General features: G+C 38.1%; 1 protein-coding gene across 4 annotated transcripts; it reads left to right on the plus strand.

The window, feature by feature from the left end:
• Positions 1-927: 927 nt before the first annotated feature.
• Positions 928-5569, plus strand: LOC127075633 (transcription factor MYB65). 4 transcript variants are annotated; one of them, XM_051017088.1, is made up of 5 exons: positions 928-1381; positions 2091-2464; positions 3158-4139; positions 4608-4849; positions 5205-5569. In XM_051017088.1, the coding sequence occupies exons 2-5, from the start codon at positions 2105-2107 to the stop codon at positions 5214-5216; spliced, it is 1596 nt and encodes a 531-aa protein (XP_050873045.1). In that variant the 5' UTR covers positions 928-1381; positions 2091-2104; the 3' UTR covers positions 5217-5569. The 4 variants fall into 4 exon arrangements, with proteins under 4 accessions (XP_050873045.1, XP_050873044.1, XP_050873042.1 ...); XM_051017087.1 differs by lacking the exon at positions 5205-5569 and adding an exon at positions 4995-5190; XM_051017086.1 differs by lacking the exon at positions 5205-5569 and having other exon boundaries at positions 931-1096; positions 1317-1381; positions 4608-5190.
• Positions 5570-20367: the final 14798 nt, after the last annotated feature.

Below are 20367 nucleotides of genomic sequence, written 5' to 3' on the forward strand. Positions count from 1 at the left end.
TGGTGATACTCAATTAAATCAAATAAACATCGTGTGAAGTTGAAGTTGCTCACACCCAGTGGCAACCTAACCCATACTGGTTGAATGAAACAAGTACACACAAAAATTCATGTGCTTTCGCAATTTGCATGTGCTTTCCATCCCTCACTCGATCCCACACCACTAGTACTATTTTCTCAAGGTTCATGCTAACTTGCACTCACACAAATAAAAAGTCTGTGTAAACAAAACAAAGAAAAAATTATTTATAAATTTTGAATAAAATTAATCTTCACTTTTCAGGATAAAAATTCTATCTTCAGCCTATATTGATGATATGACATAAAATAAAATAGACGTATTAAATATTCTATTATTGTTTGTACTTAACTTCTTAATGTAGTTCTGTCCAAAAACATTGAAACACCAGACACCAACTTTCTTGTTTTCGTTTCTAACCCTAACCCTAACACTAACACCTCACTTCAAACTTAGACCTTATTACTATTAACGTGACAATTTTGCCCCTCTCTACCTAAAAGACCGCAATTAAATTAAGATGTGTAAATTCTCTCCGACTCTTTCTCTCAAAAACGCATTTCTATAGCCGAAAATTAAGAGAAAAAAGTACAGTTAAACGTTTATTATAACCTATTCAAATTGCATTTATCAACGTGTCAGTTTTTTTCGTTAATTAAAAAACTGAGTCATCAATAACAACGTTTTATATATAAGATTTGGTCAAATAAATTGATCTTAAATGAAGTGATAAAATGTTACTAATAAAAAATCCACATTAATATCATGTGTTTTAAAAGGAATTATTAAGAGTACAAAAACATTGATTGAAACATAAAAGAAGTGCATGTGTTATTTATCAGTATAGTACTCTACTATTTACATTCCATTTTCACGCGCCTCTCTCTCCTACTTCTTCTCTTCACTTCCTTTCTTTTCGCTCTTTCACTTTCTTTTTTATTTTCTTTTTTTCTTTTTTTTCTTTTTTCTCTCTCTACACAGAACAAAACCCTCTCTCTTTTTCTCTCTTTTGTATAGAGATGAAAGTGTTGTGAATTTTCTTCCATGTTTCGTTCTCTCTTCTCTCTCATTCTCTACGGTTCGTAGCTTCATTCAATTTCACTCTTGCTTCTTCTTTCAATTTGCTCCAATTTTGAGTTCACACTTTCTAAATTAGGGTTATCACTGCGTAAATTTCTACTTTTCATTTTCAATTTCTAACCTAGTTTTACTACAATACCTTCAAACTGGTTTATCATCTTTCTATTTTTTTTTTTTACTTTTAATTTTCGGAACAAGATTTTCACTGTTTCTTTCAGTTTCTTAGCTCAATTCAGCTTTGGATTACAATTCTCCTACGCCTCAAACGAGGTCGTTTTGGGAGGTATGTTTTCTAGTGTTCATTATTTTCATTCTTGTTTTCATGGAATTTTGGATTTATTCATATTAATATGGTTAATTAATTACTAATCATTGTTGTTTCTCAAAAGGAAGACACTGCAAATTCCTCTTTGCTCATGTTAAATGTATTGTAATGTAAGAAATGTGTACTGAATTTCAATGGCTGGGTTTAGGGTATTTGGTTAGTTGAAAAAGAATTGAAATTCATGTTATGTGTTTTAGGGTATGGATATTGTGTTTTTCTTTTTCATGTGAAATAATCATGTGTTAACAGTGTGTATTTATTTGAGTCCTTATTGGGTAATCATAATTAGTTTGATACTTTACTCCAATAGATTGCTTTTGTTCTATTTTGGGCTTGGGAAATCTTGCTTTCCTGGTCCCAAACAGGGCATCACAAATTTTCTAAGATTAAAGTTTTGCCCAATTAGAAACTTTTTCATTGAAATTTATGCTTTTTGTTTTATTTATTGGTTAATATGGTGCTACTGATTTTATTTTGTTTCCACTTAAGTGCTTTGGAAATTTTGTTTTTTAGGTGTGTTTTCGTGCATGAAAACAAAATATCTGATAGTATAAGAGTAAACTTTGTGGCTGTGAATGGATATTTAGAACTTTTTCTGGTTTTATTTTATCAGTGTTTTCTTTTTATATTAAGGATTTTGTTTGTGGTTGTGATCTCCTTTGGATAGGAACCATATAATATATGATGAGACGGATGAAAAAGGAGATTCCGGATGACATGCTCCACGATGATCAGATTGGTTCACAGTTGAACGATGAGGGTAATGGCACAAGTGCCTGTGGAGTTGTTCTCAAGAAAGGGCCATGGACAACTGCTGAGGATGATATATTGGTCAAGTACGTCAAGAAGAATGGAGAGGGGAACTGGAATGCCGTTCAGAAGCAGACAGGCCTGCTGCGTTGTGGAAAAAGTTGTCGATTGCGATGGGCTAATCACCTAAGGCCACATTTAAAGAAAGGGGCATTTACTGAGGAAGAGGAGCGCTTGATTTGTGAGCTGCATGCAAAAATGGGAAACAGATGGGCACGCATGGCAGTGCATGTAAGCATATTGTGTATTGTTTGTCTTTGCCTTACATATTTAGTTGCAGTTTTTTTCTCTTCAGGTTTTCATGAAATATTTGAATTCTTTTCATTTTCCATTAGTGATGTCATTGTTATGTCTTGCATATTTTTACATCTAATAACTTCTTTTTTAACTTCTCTACAATTATGGAACAAGCTAGTTCGTTGTGTAATAAAGAACATTAGTTAAATAGTGTACGGCTTGGGATATACTAGTAGGCTTTAAGATTACATCAAGATTCACACTAACAAATGTGGTAGAATACAGTTCACTTGTCTTTTGTTAGGTTCCTAATGCATAACGTCACCCATTATGTATAAGTATTTAATTCTACAATATTTTTTCTGTCAACATGTATGTAGGTAGAACTTTGAGTTTGAACAGTTACGTTCTTTCTTGAGATTGACTTGATTTTAAGGAAGTTCGTGCATTTTTTATTATTATTAATTCTCACTATTATTTTATAACCTTGAGGGGTTTGACTTATTCTGGCAACTTGCCATAATTTACAAGTGTTGGTACTTTAGATTAAAACATTTCAGGAATCGTGATCATGCATTCCACAGGATTTTATAATTGTGTCAGTCAGTATTTTCTTCATTTTTTATTTCCAATATTTCATGCTTAATATCTTTATTCATTATAGTGATTTATTTTCTTGGCTTGTAGTTACCTGGTCGTACCGACAATGAGATAAAAAACTATTGGAACACTCGGATCAAGAGGCGTCACCGAGCTGGCTTGCCACTTTATCCCCCTGGTATATATCAAGCGACTCTTAATAACCAAAGCACTGGTGGAGTTAACGGCCGCAATAAAGTGCATTCTGATTTCTTGCATAAAAAGAGTTTTAATATGCATGATACAATATTTGACTGTCTCAAGGATACCCAGGGAATCTTACCTTATTCGGCTGAGCTTCCTGATATTTCTGATTATGGCAATATGCTAAATGGCTTTGATTCTTCTCAGTACTGTAGTTTTGTGCCATCGACATCATCTAACCCCAAACGTTTTCGAGAGTCACCAATGCCGTTTCTTGATTTCGGTTGTATTGACAGAAACGGTATTTATCCATTTGAACATGTTCAAGATGATGCTTTTGATAAGTTGACACAATCATTTGGGGTGCAATCACCTCTTAATCCTGGTTTTTTCTCAAACAGCTTATCGTGTTACAGCCATTCACTTAAAAATGGCAATTTCTCTACTTCTAAGCCTTTTGAGGCTGTGAAGTCGGAGCTCCCTTCACTCCAATATCCGGAAATTGATTTAGGTAGCTGGGGTACATCTCCCCCACATCCTTTACTTGACTCAATTGATGATTTTATCAAGTCTCCTACACCAATTAGTACACTGGAGTCAGATTGTTCTTCTCCACAAAATAGTGGCCTGCTGCAATCTGTACTTCATCAGCGGAAGACTCCGAGCAGTTCCCAAAACCAATATTATGACAGAAGTTCAAATTCATCTACTGCAACTCCCTGTGAAAGAGATGACCTCTCAGCTTGGAGCATGTATGAGCCAGAATGGGAAGACTATGCTGACCCTGTGTCTCCATTTGGCGCATCTTCAATATTGAACGACTGCCCTGCTGTTGGTGCCAACATAAATTCACTGGATGAACAGCCACCTGTTCAGACTGATAATGGTTAGTGCCTTTTAGTGTATGATATGATGGATGATCATTCATTGCAAATATTAACATACTCATACCCTTGTTTGTATATATATGTCTTTGTCACAATCTGAAAATTGTTCATTATCTTGGAAATTTTTTGTTCCATTGTGTAGTTTGTTGTTTAATCAAGTGCCAAATTTCTAAATAATGGTTGAAAGTTAAAACGCTCTATGGAAAAAGGCTTAATGAACCCTTTTTTAATTCACAATGCATAAGTCTCGTGCACGTAAACATGTTTACCCGACTCATGGCTGATAATAATTTAAGAAAACGGTCTTGTCAAAATAAGTTAATTTAAGAAGTCACTAAATTTTATTTTTTTATGGTAGTTAGAATATTCCCAACAAACTACACAATGGAACAGGAACATTGTGAAATCAATATTATGAAAATGCATGCATATGGTTTTCCTATTAATTCCTTAAAATTCATATGCAGGCAACATGGTGAAATCAGAGAATATCGACCATGTATGGTCCCCTGACAGTGAGAATTATATCACGTCTCTGTTGAACGATACTCGGCCAGATTTAGTGCTTGATTCAGATTGGTATGAGCCGTGTTCTGGGCATGACAAGAACCAATCCATTGTCACTGATGCTACATCGATGTTTCAGGAAGATCAATTAGCCACCGACTATAAACATATGACTGCTGCTGGAACTTCTAACCCAAGTCAGGTATGGGAGTTTAGTTCTTTTGGATGGAACAACATGCCTGCTGTCTGTCAAGTATCTGATCTTGGTTAAGAAAACACGGGAGATGTGTGATTTGAAACTCCTGTACTAATTGCATTCATGTTGGTTTTCTTAACATGGTTGTCAGGTGTTAATATCTCCTGAACCGAGAAAGATTTTGTGTGATTTTTTAGCCCTGAACAAGTGTTAAGAGACTTTTGCTGTGATGTGGCTGTGTAATTTTGTGTTTCGTGACTGTACCTCTGAATCCTTTGCAGACTTACGATTAATTTGTGTATCTCTATGAATCTTTTGCAGACTTGCTATTAATTTGTGTATCTCTATGAATCTTTTGCAGACTCGCTATTAATTTGTGTGGAACAACAATGCATTTGAAATAGTGTGTTAATTTGTGTTGAACAACATTGCATTTGAACTAGTATGTAGCTGGATGGATTGAGAATGGCTTGCAATGTTTTGTTTGTTTTTGTTTGATATGATTTTTGTAGTTTGTATGATTCTTGGCATGTCTAGCCTTTTTCAAGTTTCATTAATTTCTATTGATGGGTTATGATGACATGTGACCTCAAAACACTTGTTAAGGGAATAAAAATAAATAAAGGTGCGTTGAAAAAGACAATTTTTAAACTTTAAAGATATTGAATTTTCAATACAATATTTTAGTATCTGATATTTTAACAAATGTTAAAAAGACACATGTTAGTATAAGAATTGAAAAGAGAGAGATTACTTTAATTAAATTGATATAGTAATTTTACACAACTGTCTTGAAGGAAATTTGAATTCTTTTTCTTAATATTATAAATGAAATTTTACTACTGAGTCGATACTACCTAATTGACTTTGTTTTTATTGGCTCCTTGATAAAGAATTTGTATAGATTAACCGCTTAAAAACAAGAAATCATCTGCAATGCCTTCAGTTATTTATTGAATAACTCTTACATTGATGCATATAGCTAGCACTACCTAGTAATTTGAATAAAATATGTAGTTACCAAATCAGTATCGTGACTATGCTAACGGTGCATTAGAAACAGGAGTACATATCTTATCTATTGAAAATTTACTTCACTCGGTGGAAATTCCATATAGACAATGTCTTATAAGTAAACTATCCATCTCAAATTTTTTAAAATATGTATTAGAGATGCATTTCCATAAATTTTTTTGGATGATTCTTGTAGACGTATCTTTAGAATAATCACGGAAAGCATTTGATAGATTTTTTTTTCCTTTTTTTATCCAATGATAATTATACTAAGGATATAATAACACCATATCAATTATACTAATGCAATTCAGGTATACTAATGCAATTCAAGGATGTATATAAATTGCTTATTAAAGAAAATGATGTATATAAATTCAAACAATAATACCATGGTACATAATTCAAATGTTACCATGATACAACTAACTACGCTAATGCAATTTAAGGATGTATATAAATTCAAACAATAATACCACGATACATAATTCAAATGTTACTACCAAAATACAAATAAAAATAAATTATTGGATATTTCTAACCCTCAGTTTTGTCCTCTGCCATCGCCTGTACCCCAAGGCATTGCGTGCGTCGAGTAAGATTGTCTGTAAGGCGGTCATACCAGGTATGTCTTTCGCAATGTCTCATTTCTCAATGGCATCTCTCGCAACCTACGCAATATGCTGACAGATCGACAATAGGTCCGCTGGCATCTCTTGATGAGCATGTCTAGGTACTGCTCCCGCAACATCTAGTGTCATGTAAGGACGTGACACTCGATAACTGTTGGTGTAAGCCCAAGAGGCCAATACTTTTTGGTACTTGTATCGAATTATTTATTAATAATAAAAGACATTTTCTTTATTATGGTTGATTAATAAAGTCCCTGGAATAGATAGTCTGTTTAATGTATTAAGTGTGACTTAATCATGAGAACACATTAAACATAAGGACACTATTCTTAAAGTATCCGTAGTCGAGCTTTAGTGTGAAGTGGGATAACATTAAAGCATTAAGACTATTATGTTTGTAGACTGATGATCACATCTCATGGATCATGGATAAAGAGTTATCAAGTCTTAAACATAGGTATGAATATTAGGAGTAATATTTATACCGGATTGACCCGCTATGAGAATACTATATAGAAAGTCATGCAAAGTGTCATAAGTTATTCTCATGGTGATAATGATGTATACCACTCTTCGACCTGAAATCACTATGGACCCTAGATGTAGAGTCGAGTGCTTTATTGCTGATCCAACATTGTCCGTAACTGGATAACCATAAAGACAGTTGATGGGTACTCCACGAAGCATGCTGAGGGACATGAGTGACCTAGATGGAATTTGCCCATCCTGCATAACAGGATAAATGTCTATGGGCCCAATATTGAACTAGACAAGGATGACACGGTCTATGCCTTGTGTTCAATATAGACATAAGGGCAAAAGGGTAATTACACACATAAGTATTATCACAGAAGGTTTTGTCAGATCACATGACATTTTCGTGTCTTGGGTAGCAGTGATGTGTTGCTAGATACCGCTTGTAACACCCTTCTAAAATACCCCAATTATTATAATTAAAATAACAATATATTCATCAGAGTAATTATGCCCCGAAGGGTGTCACACAATCATTCCACAAAAATCATTAAAATATCCTGTCATGCTCATTTATTTAATCAAAATAAGGTTCTTTGCATAATTCGCAGCGGAATAAAATTCAACTCAATGTAAAACATGTAACACAATACATGTAAATCGTCAACAACCAATCTCAAATCAATTAAGACATCCCCTCCCGATGTTACATCTATCAGAGCATGACCCATAAGAACTACTCTAGACTCCAAGCATTTGCTTCTACTCAACTCATTTCTCGTTACCTGAAAAATAGGTTGTAAGGGTGAGTTCCTCAATCAATATAATAAGCATTATAGAACAACATGTAATGCTAAGTAAATAACACATCAATTCACCCTAACCAGACTACGCATTCAGCAACGGCAATATCCGTCCAAACATCATATTCAACAATAATATATATATCATATGTATAATCCTCAAACCATATTCAACACCAACAACACAACACAATGATTTACTCACTAATTCCTCACAATGGGAATTAGCTACAGCCCCACAGGCTATGCCATGCATTCATTATGCAATGAGACTCCATGAAATGCGGTACCGACTATTCTTGAACATATAGTTCAAGCTCACCGATCCCTCCAGATGCGGCTACTAAGCTCACTAGTCCCACTCATTGAGACCTAGTGACTCACTCACTAATTCCTCACCATGGGAATTAGCTACAGCCCCGAAGGCTAGACTATGCACACTAATCATCTAGTATGCAAACATCAACAACAAACTCAAATGGTTCACTCACTAATTCCTCACCATGGGAATTAGCTACAGCCCCACAGGCTATGCCATGCACACTAATCATCTAGCAATGCAGCATCAACAACAACTCACAATGGACATATGCTCACACTCTAAGCCATACAACAGTCCATTCACAAATACATGCATAATATATACATTCACAACATTTTGCATATCATCATACATCATCAATACATGTATCCACACATCATCAACACATGTATAAAACACTTCCTCAACACATGTATGAAACACCTCAGCAACACATGTCTAAACACTTCTTCTGCCTTGCTCGCTAGGCGAGGCAGTGGCGAAGCTCTAGTTCGCTAGGCGAGCTCAAGGCGAACAGCTCCAGGAAATTGGTAAATTAATTCGCTAGGCGAGCTCAAGGCGAAGATAATAGCGAACTCATTCTGTTTTGGTGAAAAACACAGCTAGCACTCACTCGCTAGGCGAAGCTCCAGCGAGTCCACAGCGAACATTACAGTAGCAAAACCTCTCAATCTCGCTGGGCGAGGTTGAGGCGCGTTCCTTCGCTAGGCGAAGGTTATGTTCGCTAGGCGAACATGACAGTTCACCAGACGCGTTCTCTTTGGGCAGGGATCTCATGTGCCCATTCCAGACCCTTCCCACTCAAACTTACTCGTCGCCGTTCATCACCAATTTATCGGTTTGATTACACACACAATTATCAATTTGATTACGGTTTTCACTCAACCTATTCATCACAAATTTTCAGCATTCCAAATCCCAATTAGGGTCAAATTAACGGCTTATCACTACCCATGACATATTATCCCAAAATACCCATTAATCGACGATAAACCCCCCTTACCTTAACAATCCGGCAGAATCTTTGAGCTTCAAGCTTTCGTTCTCCAACCTTTGCTCTTCAGCTCCTCTTCTCTGCCCTTTTTCCCTTTTCTCTCACGATGCTTCTCTGTTCTGTTTTCACGTGAAATGCTTTTCCAAAATGAGAACTTTTCCTTATTCCAACATATATATATTTTCCAATTAATAATAATCCAAAAATAATAATAATAAAATTTCCAATTATTTAATTAAATTAATAATTAAATTATTAACTCAATTCAAATAATTATTTTATTATTATCGGGGTGTTACAACTCTCCCCCACTAAAAGAGTTTTCGTCCTCGAAAACATACCTCAAGCGAACAACTCTGGATAAGACTCCTTCATCTTACTCTCCAGTTCCCAAGTCACGTTGCCACCTGCTGGTCCTCCCCAAGCTACCTTCACCAAGGCAATCTCTTTACCCCGCAACTGCTTCAACTCTCGATCCTCTATCCTCATAGGTGATGTTTCAACAGTCAGGTTATCTCTCGCCTGTACATCATCTACTTGGACTATATGCGACGGATCATGAATGTATCTCCTCAACTGAGACACATGAAAAACCTCATGCAAATTCGCAAGCGACGACGGTAAAGCGATACGATAGGCTACCTCTCCTATCCTCTCCAAAATCTGATAAGGACCAATGAATCGAGGTGTCAACTTCTTCGACTTCAAGGCTCGACCAACACCAGTTATCGGAGTAACACGAAGAAACACATGATCTCCCTCTTGGAACTCAAGTGACTTCCTCCTCTTATCGTGATAACTCTTCTGACGACTCTGAGCAATTCTCATCTTATCCTGAATCATCTTAATCTTTTCCGTAGTTTGTTGAACAATCTCCGGTCCAACCACAGCACTCTCACCGGACTCATACCAACATAAAGGTGTCCGACATCTCCTACCATACAAAGCTTCAAACGGTGCCATACCAATGCTCGAATGAAAACTATTGTTGTAGGTAAACTCAATCAAAGGCAAATAACAATCCCAAGCACCTCCTTTTTCCAAAACACAAGCTCTCAAAAGATCCTCTAGTGACTGAATAGTCCTCTCAGTCTGACCATCAGTCTGCGGATGATATGCAGAACTCAATCTCAACTTAGTTCCTAAAGCCCTCTGCAAACCTTCCCAAAACTTCGATGTAAATCTAGGATCTCTGTCCGAAACAATACTCGACGGAATACCATGCAAGCTTACAATCTTCTCAATATACAACTCGGCTAATCTCTCTAACGGATAATCCATTCTGATCGGAATGAAATGAGCCGACTTCGTCAATCTATCAACAATCACCCAAATAGCCTCAAAATTCTTACTTGTTCTCGGCAAACCAGAAACAAAATCCATACTGATACTGTCCCACTTCCACTCTGGAATAGCCAACGGTTGCATTAGCCCAGACGGCTTCTGATGCTCAATCTTTGACTTCTGACAAGTCAAACAAGAATACACAAAACTTGCAATTTCTCTTTTCATTCCCGGCCACCAAAACAACTTCTTCAAATCATGATACATCTTCGTAGCTCCAGGATGAATACTCAACCCACTACGATGTCCTTCTTCAAGAATACTCTTCTTAAGTTCTGTATCATCCGGAATACACACCCGATCACCAAATCTCAAAACACCATTCTCATCAACTCTGAATTCACCACCTTGGCCTTGATTCACTAAAGTCAACTTATCAACCAAAAGCATATCGGATTTCTGACCCTCTCTGATCTCATCCAAAATACCACTTGTTAACTTCAACATTCCCAATTTAACACTATTGTGAGTACTCTCACACACCAAACTCAAGTCTCTAAACTGCTCAATTAAATCCAATTCCTTAACCATTAACATAGACATATGTAATGATTTCCGACTCAATGCATCAGCCACTACATTTGCTTTACCCGGATGGTAATTCAACCCAAAATCATAATCCTTCAGAAACTCTAACCATCTCCTCTGTCTCATATTCAGCTCTTTCTGATCAAACAAATACTTTAAACTCTTATGGTCACTGAAAACCTCAAATCTCGATCCGTACAAATAATGCCTCCACAACTTCAGAACAAACACCACAGCTGCCAACTCTAAATCGTGTGTCGGATAGTTCTTCTCATGAACTCTCAGTTGTCTCGAAGCATAAGCTATAACCTGCTTATTCTGCATCAACACACCACCCAAGCCCAACAATGAAGCATCACAGTAAACCTCAAATGATTCCGACGAACTCGGTAACGTCAAAATAGGAGCAGTAGTCAACCTTCTCTTTAACTCCTGGAAACCTTCCTCACATTTTGAGTCCCAAACAAACGCTTGCCCCTTTCTAGTCAACATCGTCAACGGTAACGCCAACTTAGAAAATCCCTCAATGAACTTCCTATAATAACCAGCCAAACCAAGGAAACTTCGAATCTCCGCAACAGACTTCGGAGCTTCCCACTTAGATACCGCTTCTATCTTAGAAGGATCAACAGCAACACCACCTCTTGAAATCACATGCCCAAGAAAACTAACTTCTTCTAACCAAAATTCACACTTAGACAGCTTAGCAAATAACTGCTTTTCTCGCAGCACTCCTAAAACCACTCTCAAATGCTCAGCATGCTCTTCTTCAGATTTCGAATACACCAAAATGTCATCGATAAACACCACAACAAACTGATCCAAGTACGGATGGAAAATCCTATTCATGTACTCCATAAATACTCCAGGCGCATTAGTCACACCAAAAGGCATTACAGAATACTCATAATGTCCATACCTCGTTCTGAAAGCAGTCTTCTGAATATCCTCAGTTTTCACACGTATCTGATGATACCCAGATCTCAAATCTATCTTGCTGAACACACTCGCACCAACCAACTGATCCATCAAATCATCAATCCTCGGCAAAGGATACCGATTCTTGATCATCACTTTATTCAGTTGCCTGTAGTCCACACACAACCTCATAGTACCTTCCTTCTTCTTAACCAACAACACTGGTGCACCCCACGGTGACACACTTGGACGAATAAACTTCTTATCCAACAAATCTTCCAACTGACTTTTTAATTCAGCTAACTCAACAGCAGACATACGGTACGGAGCCATCGATATCGGTCTAGTACCAGGTACCAATTCAATCGAGAACTCAACTTCACGCTCTGGCGGTAACTCATTCACTTCTTCCGGAAACACATCAGGAAAATCACACACCACTGCTAGATCACTAATCACTAGTTTATCTTTAGCCTCCAAAGTCGCTAACAGCATAAACAACTCTGCCCCATCAGCTACTTCCTCATTCACCTGCCTGGCTGATAGAAACAGACTCTGCCCTTCCTCAGTCTCAGGAAAAATCACAGTCTTATCAAAACAGTTAATATAAACTCGGTTAAACACCAACCAGTTCATACCCAAGATAACGTCAATCTGCACTAATGGAAGACACACAAGGTCTATCCCGAAATCTCTACCAAAAATATTCAAAGGACAACTCCAACAAACCGAAGTAGTAGTCACTGAACCCTTTGCAGGAGTATCAATCACCATACTTCCACGCATCTCAGATATCTCTAACTTAAGCTTCACAGCACAATCCACAGATATAAAAGAATGAGTAGCACCGGTGTCAATAATAGCTACAAGAGGAAAGCCATTAATATAACACATACCTCGGATCAAACGATCATCTGCAGAAGTCTCAGAACCCGATAAAGCAAAGACCTTGCCTCCTGACTGATTCTCTTTCTTCGGCTTAGGACACTGTGGACTGATATGACCCAACTCTCCACAGTTGAAACAAGTTACAGTCTTCAGCCGGCACTCTGCAGTCAAATGACCACCTTTGCCACACTTGAAACACTTCATCTCAGCACTGGTACACTCATGAACGCGATGTCCAGCCCGACCACATCTATAACACTTAGCAGGAGCACTAGAGTCTCCCCCACTAGGCCTCTTTATCCCACTCTGCTTCTGAAAACCTTTGCCAGCTGCATACGGTTTTCCACGATCCATCTGATTCTTACCCTTCCTATCAACCCTCTGCTGATAGCTTTCTGCTCTAGCCTTGGAATCCTGTTCAAAAATTCTGCAACAGTCAACCAAGTCAGAAAACACCCTGATCCTCTGATATCCAATAGCCTGCTTGATCTCGGGACGCAACCCGTTCTCAAACTTCACACACTTCGAAAATTCTCCAGCAGCCTCATTATAGGGAGTATAGTACTTTGACAGCTCTGTGAACTTCGCAGCATACTCAGTAACAGTCCTGTTACCCTGTTTCAATTCCAAGAATTCTATTTCTTTCTTCCCTCTGACATCCTCTGGAAAATACTTCCTCAGAAATCTCTCCCTGAACACAGCCCAAGTAATCTCAGCATTCCCAGCGGATTCCAACTCAGTGCGGGTAGCAACCCACCAATCATCAGCTTCTTCTGACAGCATATGTGTACCGAACCTGACCTTCTGGTTATCAGCACACTCAGTTACTCTGAAGATTCTCTCAATCTCCTTCAACCACTTCTGAGCACCATCTGGATCGTATGCTCCCTTGAACATTGGGGGATTGTTCTTCTGGAACTCACTCAACTGACGAGCAGCTCCCATTCCCGCAACATTCGGATTTCCTCCAAGTACTCCAGCTAGCATACCCAGAGCCTCAGCAATTGCAGCATCATCTCTACCTCTTCCAGCCATCTCTATTCTGAAAACCCAAACAAGCTAAACAAATAAGTACTGATAGGGTTACACAACACCTATCCCGTACAGGGGAAACAGAATAACTACGACTCGACTCGACCGACTATGCTCTGATACCACTAATGTAACACCCTTCTAAAATACCCCAATTATTATAATTAAAATAACAATATATTCATCAGAGTAATTATGCCCCGAAGGGTGTCACACAATCATTCCACAAAAATCATTAAAATATCCTGTCATGCTCATTTATTTAATCAAAATAAGGTTCTTTGCATAATTCGCAGCGGAATAAAATTCAACTCAATGTAAAACATGTAACACAATACATGTAAATCGTCAACAACCAATCTCAAATCAATTAAGACATCCCCTCCCGATGTTACATCTATCAGAGCATGACCCATAAGAACTACTCTAGACTCCAAGCATTTGCTTCTACTCAACTCATTTCTCGTTACCTGAAAAATAGGTTGTAAGGGTGAGTTCCTCAATCAATATAATAAGCATTATAGAACAACATGTAATGCTAAGTAAATAACACATCAATTCACCCTAACCAGACTACGCATTCAGCAACGGCAATATCCGTCCAAACATCATATTCAACAATAATATATATATCATATGTATAATCCTCAAACCATATTCAACACCAACAACACAACACAATGATTTACTCACTAATTCCTCACAATGGGAATTAGCTACAGCCCCACAGGCTATGCCATGCATTCATTATGCAATGAGACTCCATGAAATGCGGTACCGACTATTCTTGAACATATAGTTCAAGCTCACCGATCCCTCCAGATGCGGCTACTAAGCTCACTAGTCCCACTCATTGAGACCTAGTGACTCACTCACTAATTCCTCACCATGGGAATTAGCTACAGCCCCGAAGGCTAGACTATGCACACTAATCATCTAGTATGCAAACATCAACAACAAACTCAAATGGTTCACTCACTAATTCCTCACCATGGGAATTAGCTACAGCCCCACAGGCTATGCCATGCACACTAATCATCTAGCAATGCAGCATCAACAACAACTCACAATGGACATATGCTCACACTCTAAGCCATACAACAGTCCATTCACAAATACATGCATAATATATACATTCACAACATTTTGCATATCATCATACATCATCAATACATGTATCCACACATCATCAACACATGTATAAAACACTTCCTCAACACATGTATGAAACACCTCAGCAACACATGTCTAAACACTTCTTCTGCCTTGCTCGCTAGGCGAGGCAGTGGCGAAGCTCTAGTTCGCTAGGCGAGCTCAAGGCGAACAGCTCCAGGAAATTGGTAAATTAATTCGCTAGGCGAGCTCAAGGCGAAGATAATAGCGAACTCATTCTGTTTTGGTGAAAAACACAGCTAGCACTCACTCGCTAGGCGAAGCTCCAGCGAGTCCACAGCGAACATTACAGTAGCAAAACCTCTCAATCTCGCTGGGCGAGGTTGAGGCGCGTTCCTTCGCTAGGCGAAGGTTATGTTCGCTAGGCGAACATGACAGTTCACCAGACGCGTTCTCTTTGGGCAGGGATCTCATGTGCCCATTCCAGACCCTTCCCACTCAAACTTACTCGTCGCCGTTCATCACCAATTTATCGGTTTGATTACACACACAATTATCAATTTGATTACGGTTTTCACTCAACCTATTCATCACAAATTTTCAGCATTCCAAATCCCAATTAGGGTCAAATTAACGGCTTATCACTACCCATGACATATTATCCCAAAATACCCATTAATCGACGATAAACCCCCCTTACCTTAACAATCCGGCAGAATCTTTGAGCTTCAAGCTTTCGTTCTCCAACCTTTGCTCTTCAGCTCCTCTTCTCTGCCCTTTTTCCCTTTTCTCTCACGATGCTTCTCTGTTCTGTTTTCACGTGAAATGCTTTTCCAAAATGAGAACTTTTCCTTATTCCAACATATATATATTTTCCAATTAATAATAATCCAAAAATAATAATAATAAAATTTCCAATTATTTAATTAAATTAATAATTAAATTATTAACTCAATTCAAATAATTATTTTATTATTATCGGGGTGTTACACCGCTCACTATTTATTATGTTAAATGCGTGATTTAATATAATTGCCAACGTCACGAAAACCTACAGGGTCACACACAAAGGACAGATTGATGAGAGATAGAGTAACTAAGGAATACCGTAAGGTACGATGCCCTTAAGTGAATTATAGAACATCGTAAGGTACGGTGTACTTGAGTAGAATACGAAATATGGTAAGGTACCACGAGCTTAAGTGATTTTGGGCATATTATAAGATATGGGCCAAAATACACTTAAGTGGGCTTTTTAGCTTGAAGCCCACACAAGTGGTTCTATAAATAGAACCCTTGTGCAGAAGCATTCATTGCGGTTGCATTATTTTCGTTCTCTCTCTCTCTCTCTCTCTCTCTCTCTCTCTCTCTCTCTCACAATCAAAGTCTTCATTCGTACCAGCTAGCACTGAGATTGAAAGGAATCCGTTCGTGTGGACTGAGTAGAGACGTTGTCATCGTTCAACGTTCGTGATCGCTCCGTGGATCTGCATCAAAGGTTTTGATCGTCACAAGAGATCTGCACGAAAGGTTTCAATCGTCACAAGAGGTAAATATTCTATCACTGATCATGACCATTCGTAAGGATCTCTAAAGGAGAAAATTTTAATTTCCGCTGCGTTTTGGATCGCAATTCTCCTTCAATAACACCATTGGATGTAGCATGGTTCATAAGCTCATTATTCATGCGCTGACACACTGTATGCCTCATTTGGTACCAAATGACTATATATATCATCGAGTATGACATCAAAGATCTCCGGAAGATAGCCAAAGGAGCAGATACAGAAGAATGTCTTGGAATCATTTGTCGATAGTCGAACTGGAACATGACCCGCTCGGGCAGATGTGGATACATCAGTCTGTGTCATCCAAGGGACACGTCTGACGATGACCATCGTACGGGAAAAAGTACGACTCTATCACCTGATTTCCTATATATGGGGCAACGATGCATGCATGAGCCCATCCTTATTGTGCTCCATCTCAGGTTCCCACCCGAATATGCGAGGAAAGTGAGAGAATCCACGCCTAAAAATGGTTCAAATAAAATATTAGTAACAAGTGTAACATAAGCATTGTGAAAAATATTAGTAACAATAAATGTTGTAATCAAATTACCGTAAACAGTGTGCAACTTACAATATTCTGTTTTGTCTTTCAAAGACTAGTTTCACCTAGTATGGAGTACAAATATATCAAACACACGACCCCCCAGTTGTACTCGTGGATCCGCTCTAAATTAGCAAAGTTTTTCACGTAGACTACATCGACATAGGTTGCATTTTTGTCCATAAATATTATTGTGTCAACCAAGTATAAGAAGTATGACCTCAATGCACATTGTCTCTGGAATAAAACCTTCTTATAATCACCTTCGTTCTCTACTGCCGCAACCAGGTTGGATTTGTACACGTAAGCCATGTATGAGATCATGCATGAGCGCCTTCGTGGCTTCAAGCTCTTATTGGGCCTCACTTAGGTCAACTCCTAATAAGTTTACCATAAATTTAAGTGCCTTGAATTTTCCGGTTAGAGAATGGTTTAATAATCTTCCCTAATCGGAAGATGCAGAAGGTATGAGGCATTATCAAGGGTTATAAATATCTCACCATGAGGGATGTGGAAAGATGACACATCCTTGTGTCATCTCTCCATAAAAATCGCCAATATGTCATGGTTAATGGTCATGCATATAGTGAAGCATAAACCAACAAGCTCAAAGTAACAAACACAATCTTGAAACCATGTGTCTGTATTTTGTTCCAAGTTCAAAATCTTTCTGACATGGTTTACAGTTTTAGTGTTTCACGCTCCTATAAAAATAAATATACAAAACATCAGTCGTAACTCAACTAGTATGAAATAAATGTAACACAAAAGTAAATAAATATACCTCTCATTCCCACACATGCCTAGCATTGTTATCAACATAGAAAGGAAGTAAGGAGGTATCACAGGAGCCTCATAGAAAACTATAAGGAACGAGATCAACAGCAGTAGAGGCTTCAAGGGCTTCATAAGCTGGCGGGTCAGCAGGAGGCACGTGCTCTCGGGAGGTCAAATTCTGAGACATGCAACCTTGTGAAGTCCGAGACACGCAACCACGTGAAGTTTACGCCTCCGCGTTAAACAAACTAAAACTAACTCGTGATCTCAAGTGTGATCCTCCCCTACGAACAGACACATGTTGGGATACACGACTGTGCCTAAACCTGTCCTAGTTATCAACCATTGATCCTATAATACAAAACAAAAAATAGTATGAAAATCAAGGCATCTTCGTAAAACAGAAAAAAAAAATCTAGAGAAATTTGGATATGTATCTCTGTAAAACTGGAAAGACAAAAAAATTCATAAAATTTCGGAGATGTATCTCCCTAGAAGTGTGCGACATTGCAGAACTTCCAGGAAATGCATACAATTTCCTAAACACCAACAAATTAGTATGCATGTTAAAAAAAATACCTATTTTGAATGTAACTACAAACCAATGCATTTTAGACAGCTTATTAAACCCCGTATGGAGATGTGTTAGATACCCAAAAGTGCTAATTTGAGCTATCAAATATGGGTATCTTTCACTCCATTTCCTTGCTAAAGTGTTCGAAACCACTTTTGTTTTGGATGAAATGCAATTCAATGATAAACGATCTTGGTACCTTTGATTTGTGTGTTATTGTGCAGGAAGTAGGCATGAAATAATAGAAAGTGAAGACACAAGAAATTTGGCAAAGGGATCAAATAAAACAAGCATTCATCAGCTTGCTCGCTAGGCGAGGGCTGTGGCGAAGGACTCGCTAGGCGAGCGTCCAGCGAGAGCCCAGCGAAAAGCTCCAGTATTTTACAGTGGCAAACATGACCACACTCGCTAGGCGAGCTTCCAGCGAGGTGTGTGGCGAACACGTCCAGACTTGGTGAAAAGCGCAGCCAGCACTCACTCGCTAGGCGAGCCTTTAGCGAGCTCCCAGCGAGCATTCCAGTAGCAAAACCTCTCAACCTCACTGGAGCGAAGGTTGAAGAGTGGCCTTCGCTAGGCGAAGGTTTTGTTCGCTCAGCGAACAGAACAGTCTGGCAATGGTTGTTTCTCTGGGCGCAGGTGCCTCAGGTGCTTCATTTAGGGGCTCGCTAGGCGAGCCATTCTGCTCGCCTAGCGAGCATGACAACTCAGTAGCAGCTCTATAAGTAGCAAGGGCTACTTTTTGGAGCCATACCTTACCTTCCATACTTTTGTACTTTTTGGAGATATTTTACAGCATTGTTCTAAGGATCTTTTGTGACCTAGAAACCATTTTTTCTTCATCTCTTAACCATCTTTCACAAAAAGAAGGTGGATTCCCATCCAATCTCGATTATTCGACTCGGATGTTGATCAACCTTCTTCCGAAACTTGTTGACCAAGCTACCATGAAAATGAGTAGCTAAGTCCTTCATTTTGTCAAGGTTAGATGTAGATGATCATTAGCTTTGTGTGTAAATGTAAGGATCTTCATTTGTAAACTCTTTAATGGTGAATATATGGTGAAAACTTTGTTCTTATTGAAAACTCTTTGTGTTGGTTTATGATCGAGAGATGTTTACCAACTCATAACCTAGGTTTTCATCCAATCTTGTTTGTTAGCTAGAGATAGTAATGAATGATTTTGTTCACCATAAGGTTGAACCAAAAAGTTGTCATTTTGATAGATTGTGTTAGAGATAAACAATGGATCAAAATGGGAAAACTCACAATGTGTGTTAGAGATAAACACATTGGGAGGACTTTGTGAAATAGTTTATCATCTAAAGGAGTTTATAAGTTTTGTTGATCGAACATATACATGCAAAGTGATCGTCGAACCCTAACTTTGGTAATATTTCTCAAATATTCAAACCAAAACTTTTACCGCATTTTATTACACTTTTATGCAAGATACCGTGACAAACACCAAAACCCCATTGTTACCTTAAGCTAAGAATTAAAACAACTGTCGAAAGGCGGTGATATCTCACAATCCCTGTGGAGACGATAACAAAAACCCGACACTTAAAATTACATTCAACAAGATGCATCTCCGTAAACCTCATTGGACGAAAAACATTGACTTTTAAATTAAGGGTTATTACGGAGATGCATCTTTGGAAGTATATTTTGAGCAAAACAGAGTGACTTATTCACTAAAGTATTAGGGATGTGTAATTTATGTGCGCGCGGAGATACATCTCTAGAATTCAGGGGCTTTTGTAACTTTTCAGTACGATGAATTAGTACCCTTAAGGATGAGAAAAGTAATACCCAATTTTAAATAGAGATTGTTTTGAAAGCTAATGTTACCCATTTATCCTCCTTAAAGTCCAATCAAAGGCCACTTATGTATATTCATTCAATCATGATTGACAATTCTTCAAATAAGTGTGAAACTCCACACTCAAGCTACTTCATCTTTTATATGATTATATGATAATTCGTAGTAAAATAGTAA

Source organism: Lathyrus oleraceus, chromosome 4 (genome assembly GCF_024323335.1).
Source record: "Lathyrus oleraceus cultivar Zhongwan6 chromosome 4, CAAS_Psat_ZW6_1.0, whole genome shotgun sequence".
NCBI classification, from domain to species: Eukaryota; Viridiplantae; Streptophyta; class Magnoliopsida; order Fabales; family Fabaceae; genus Lathyrus; species Lathyrus oleraceus.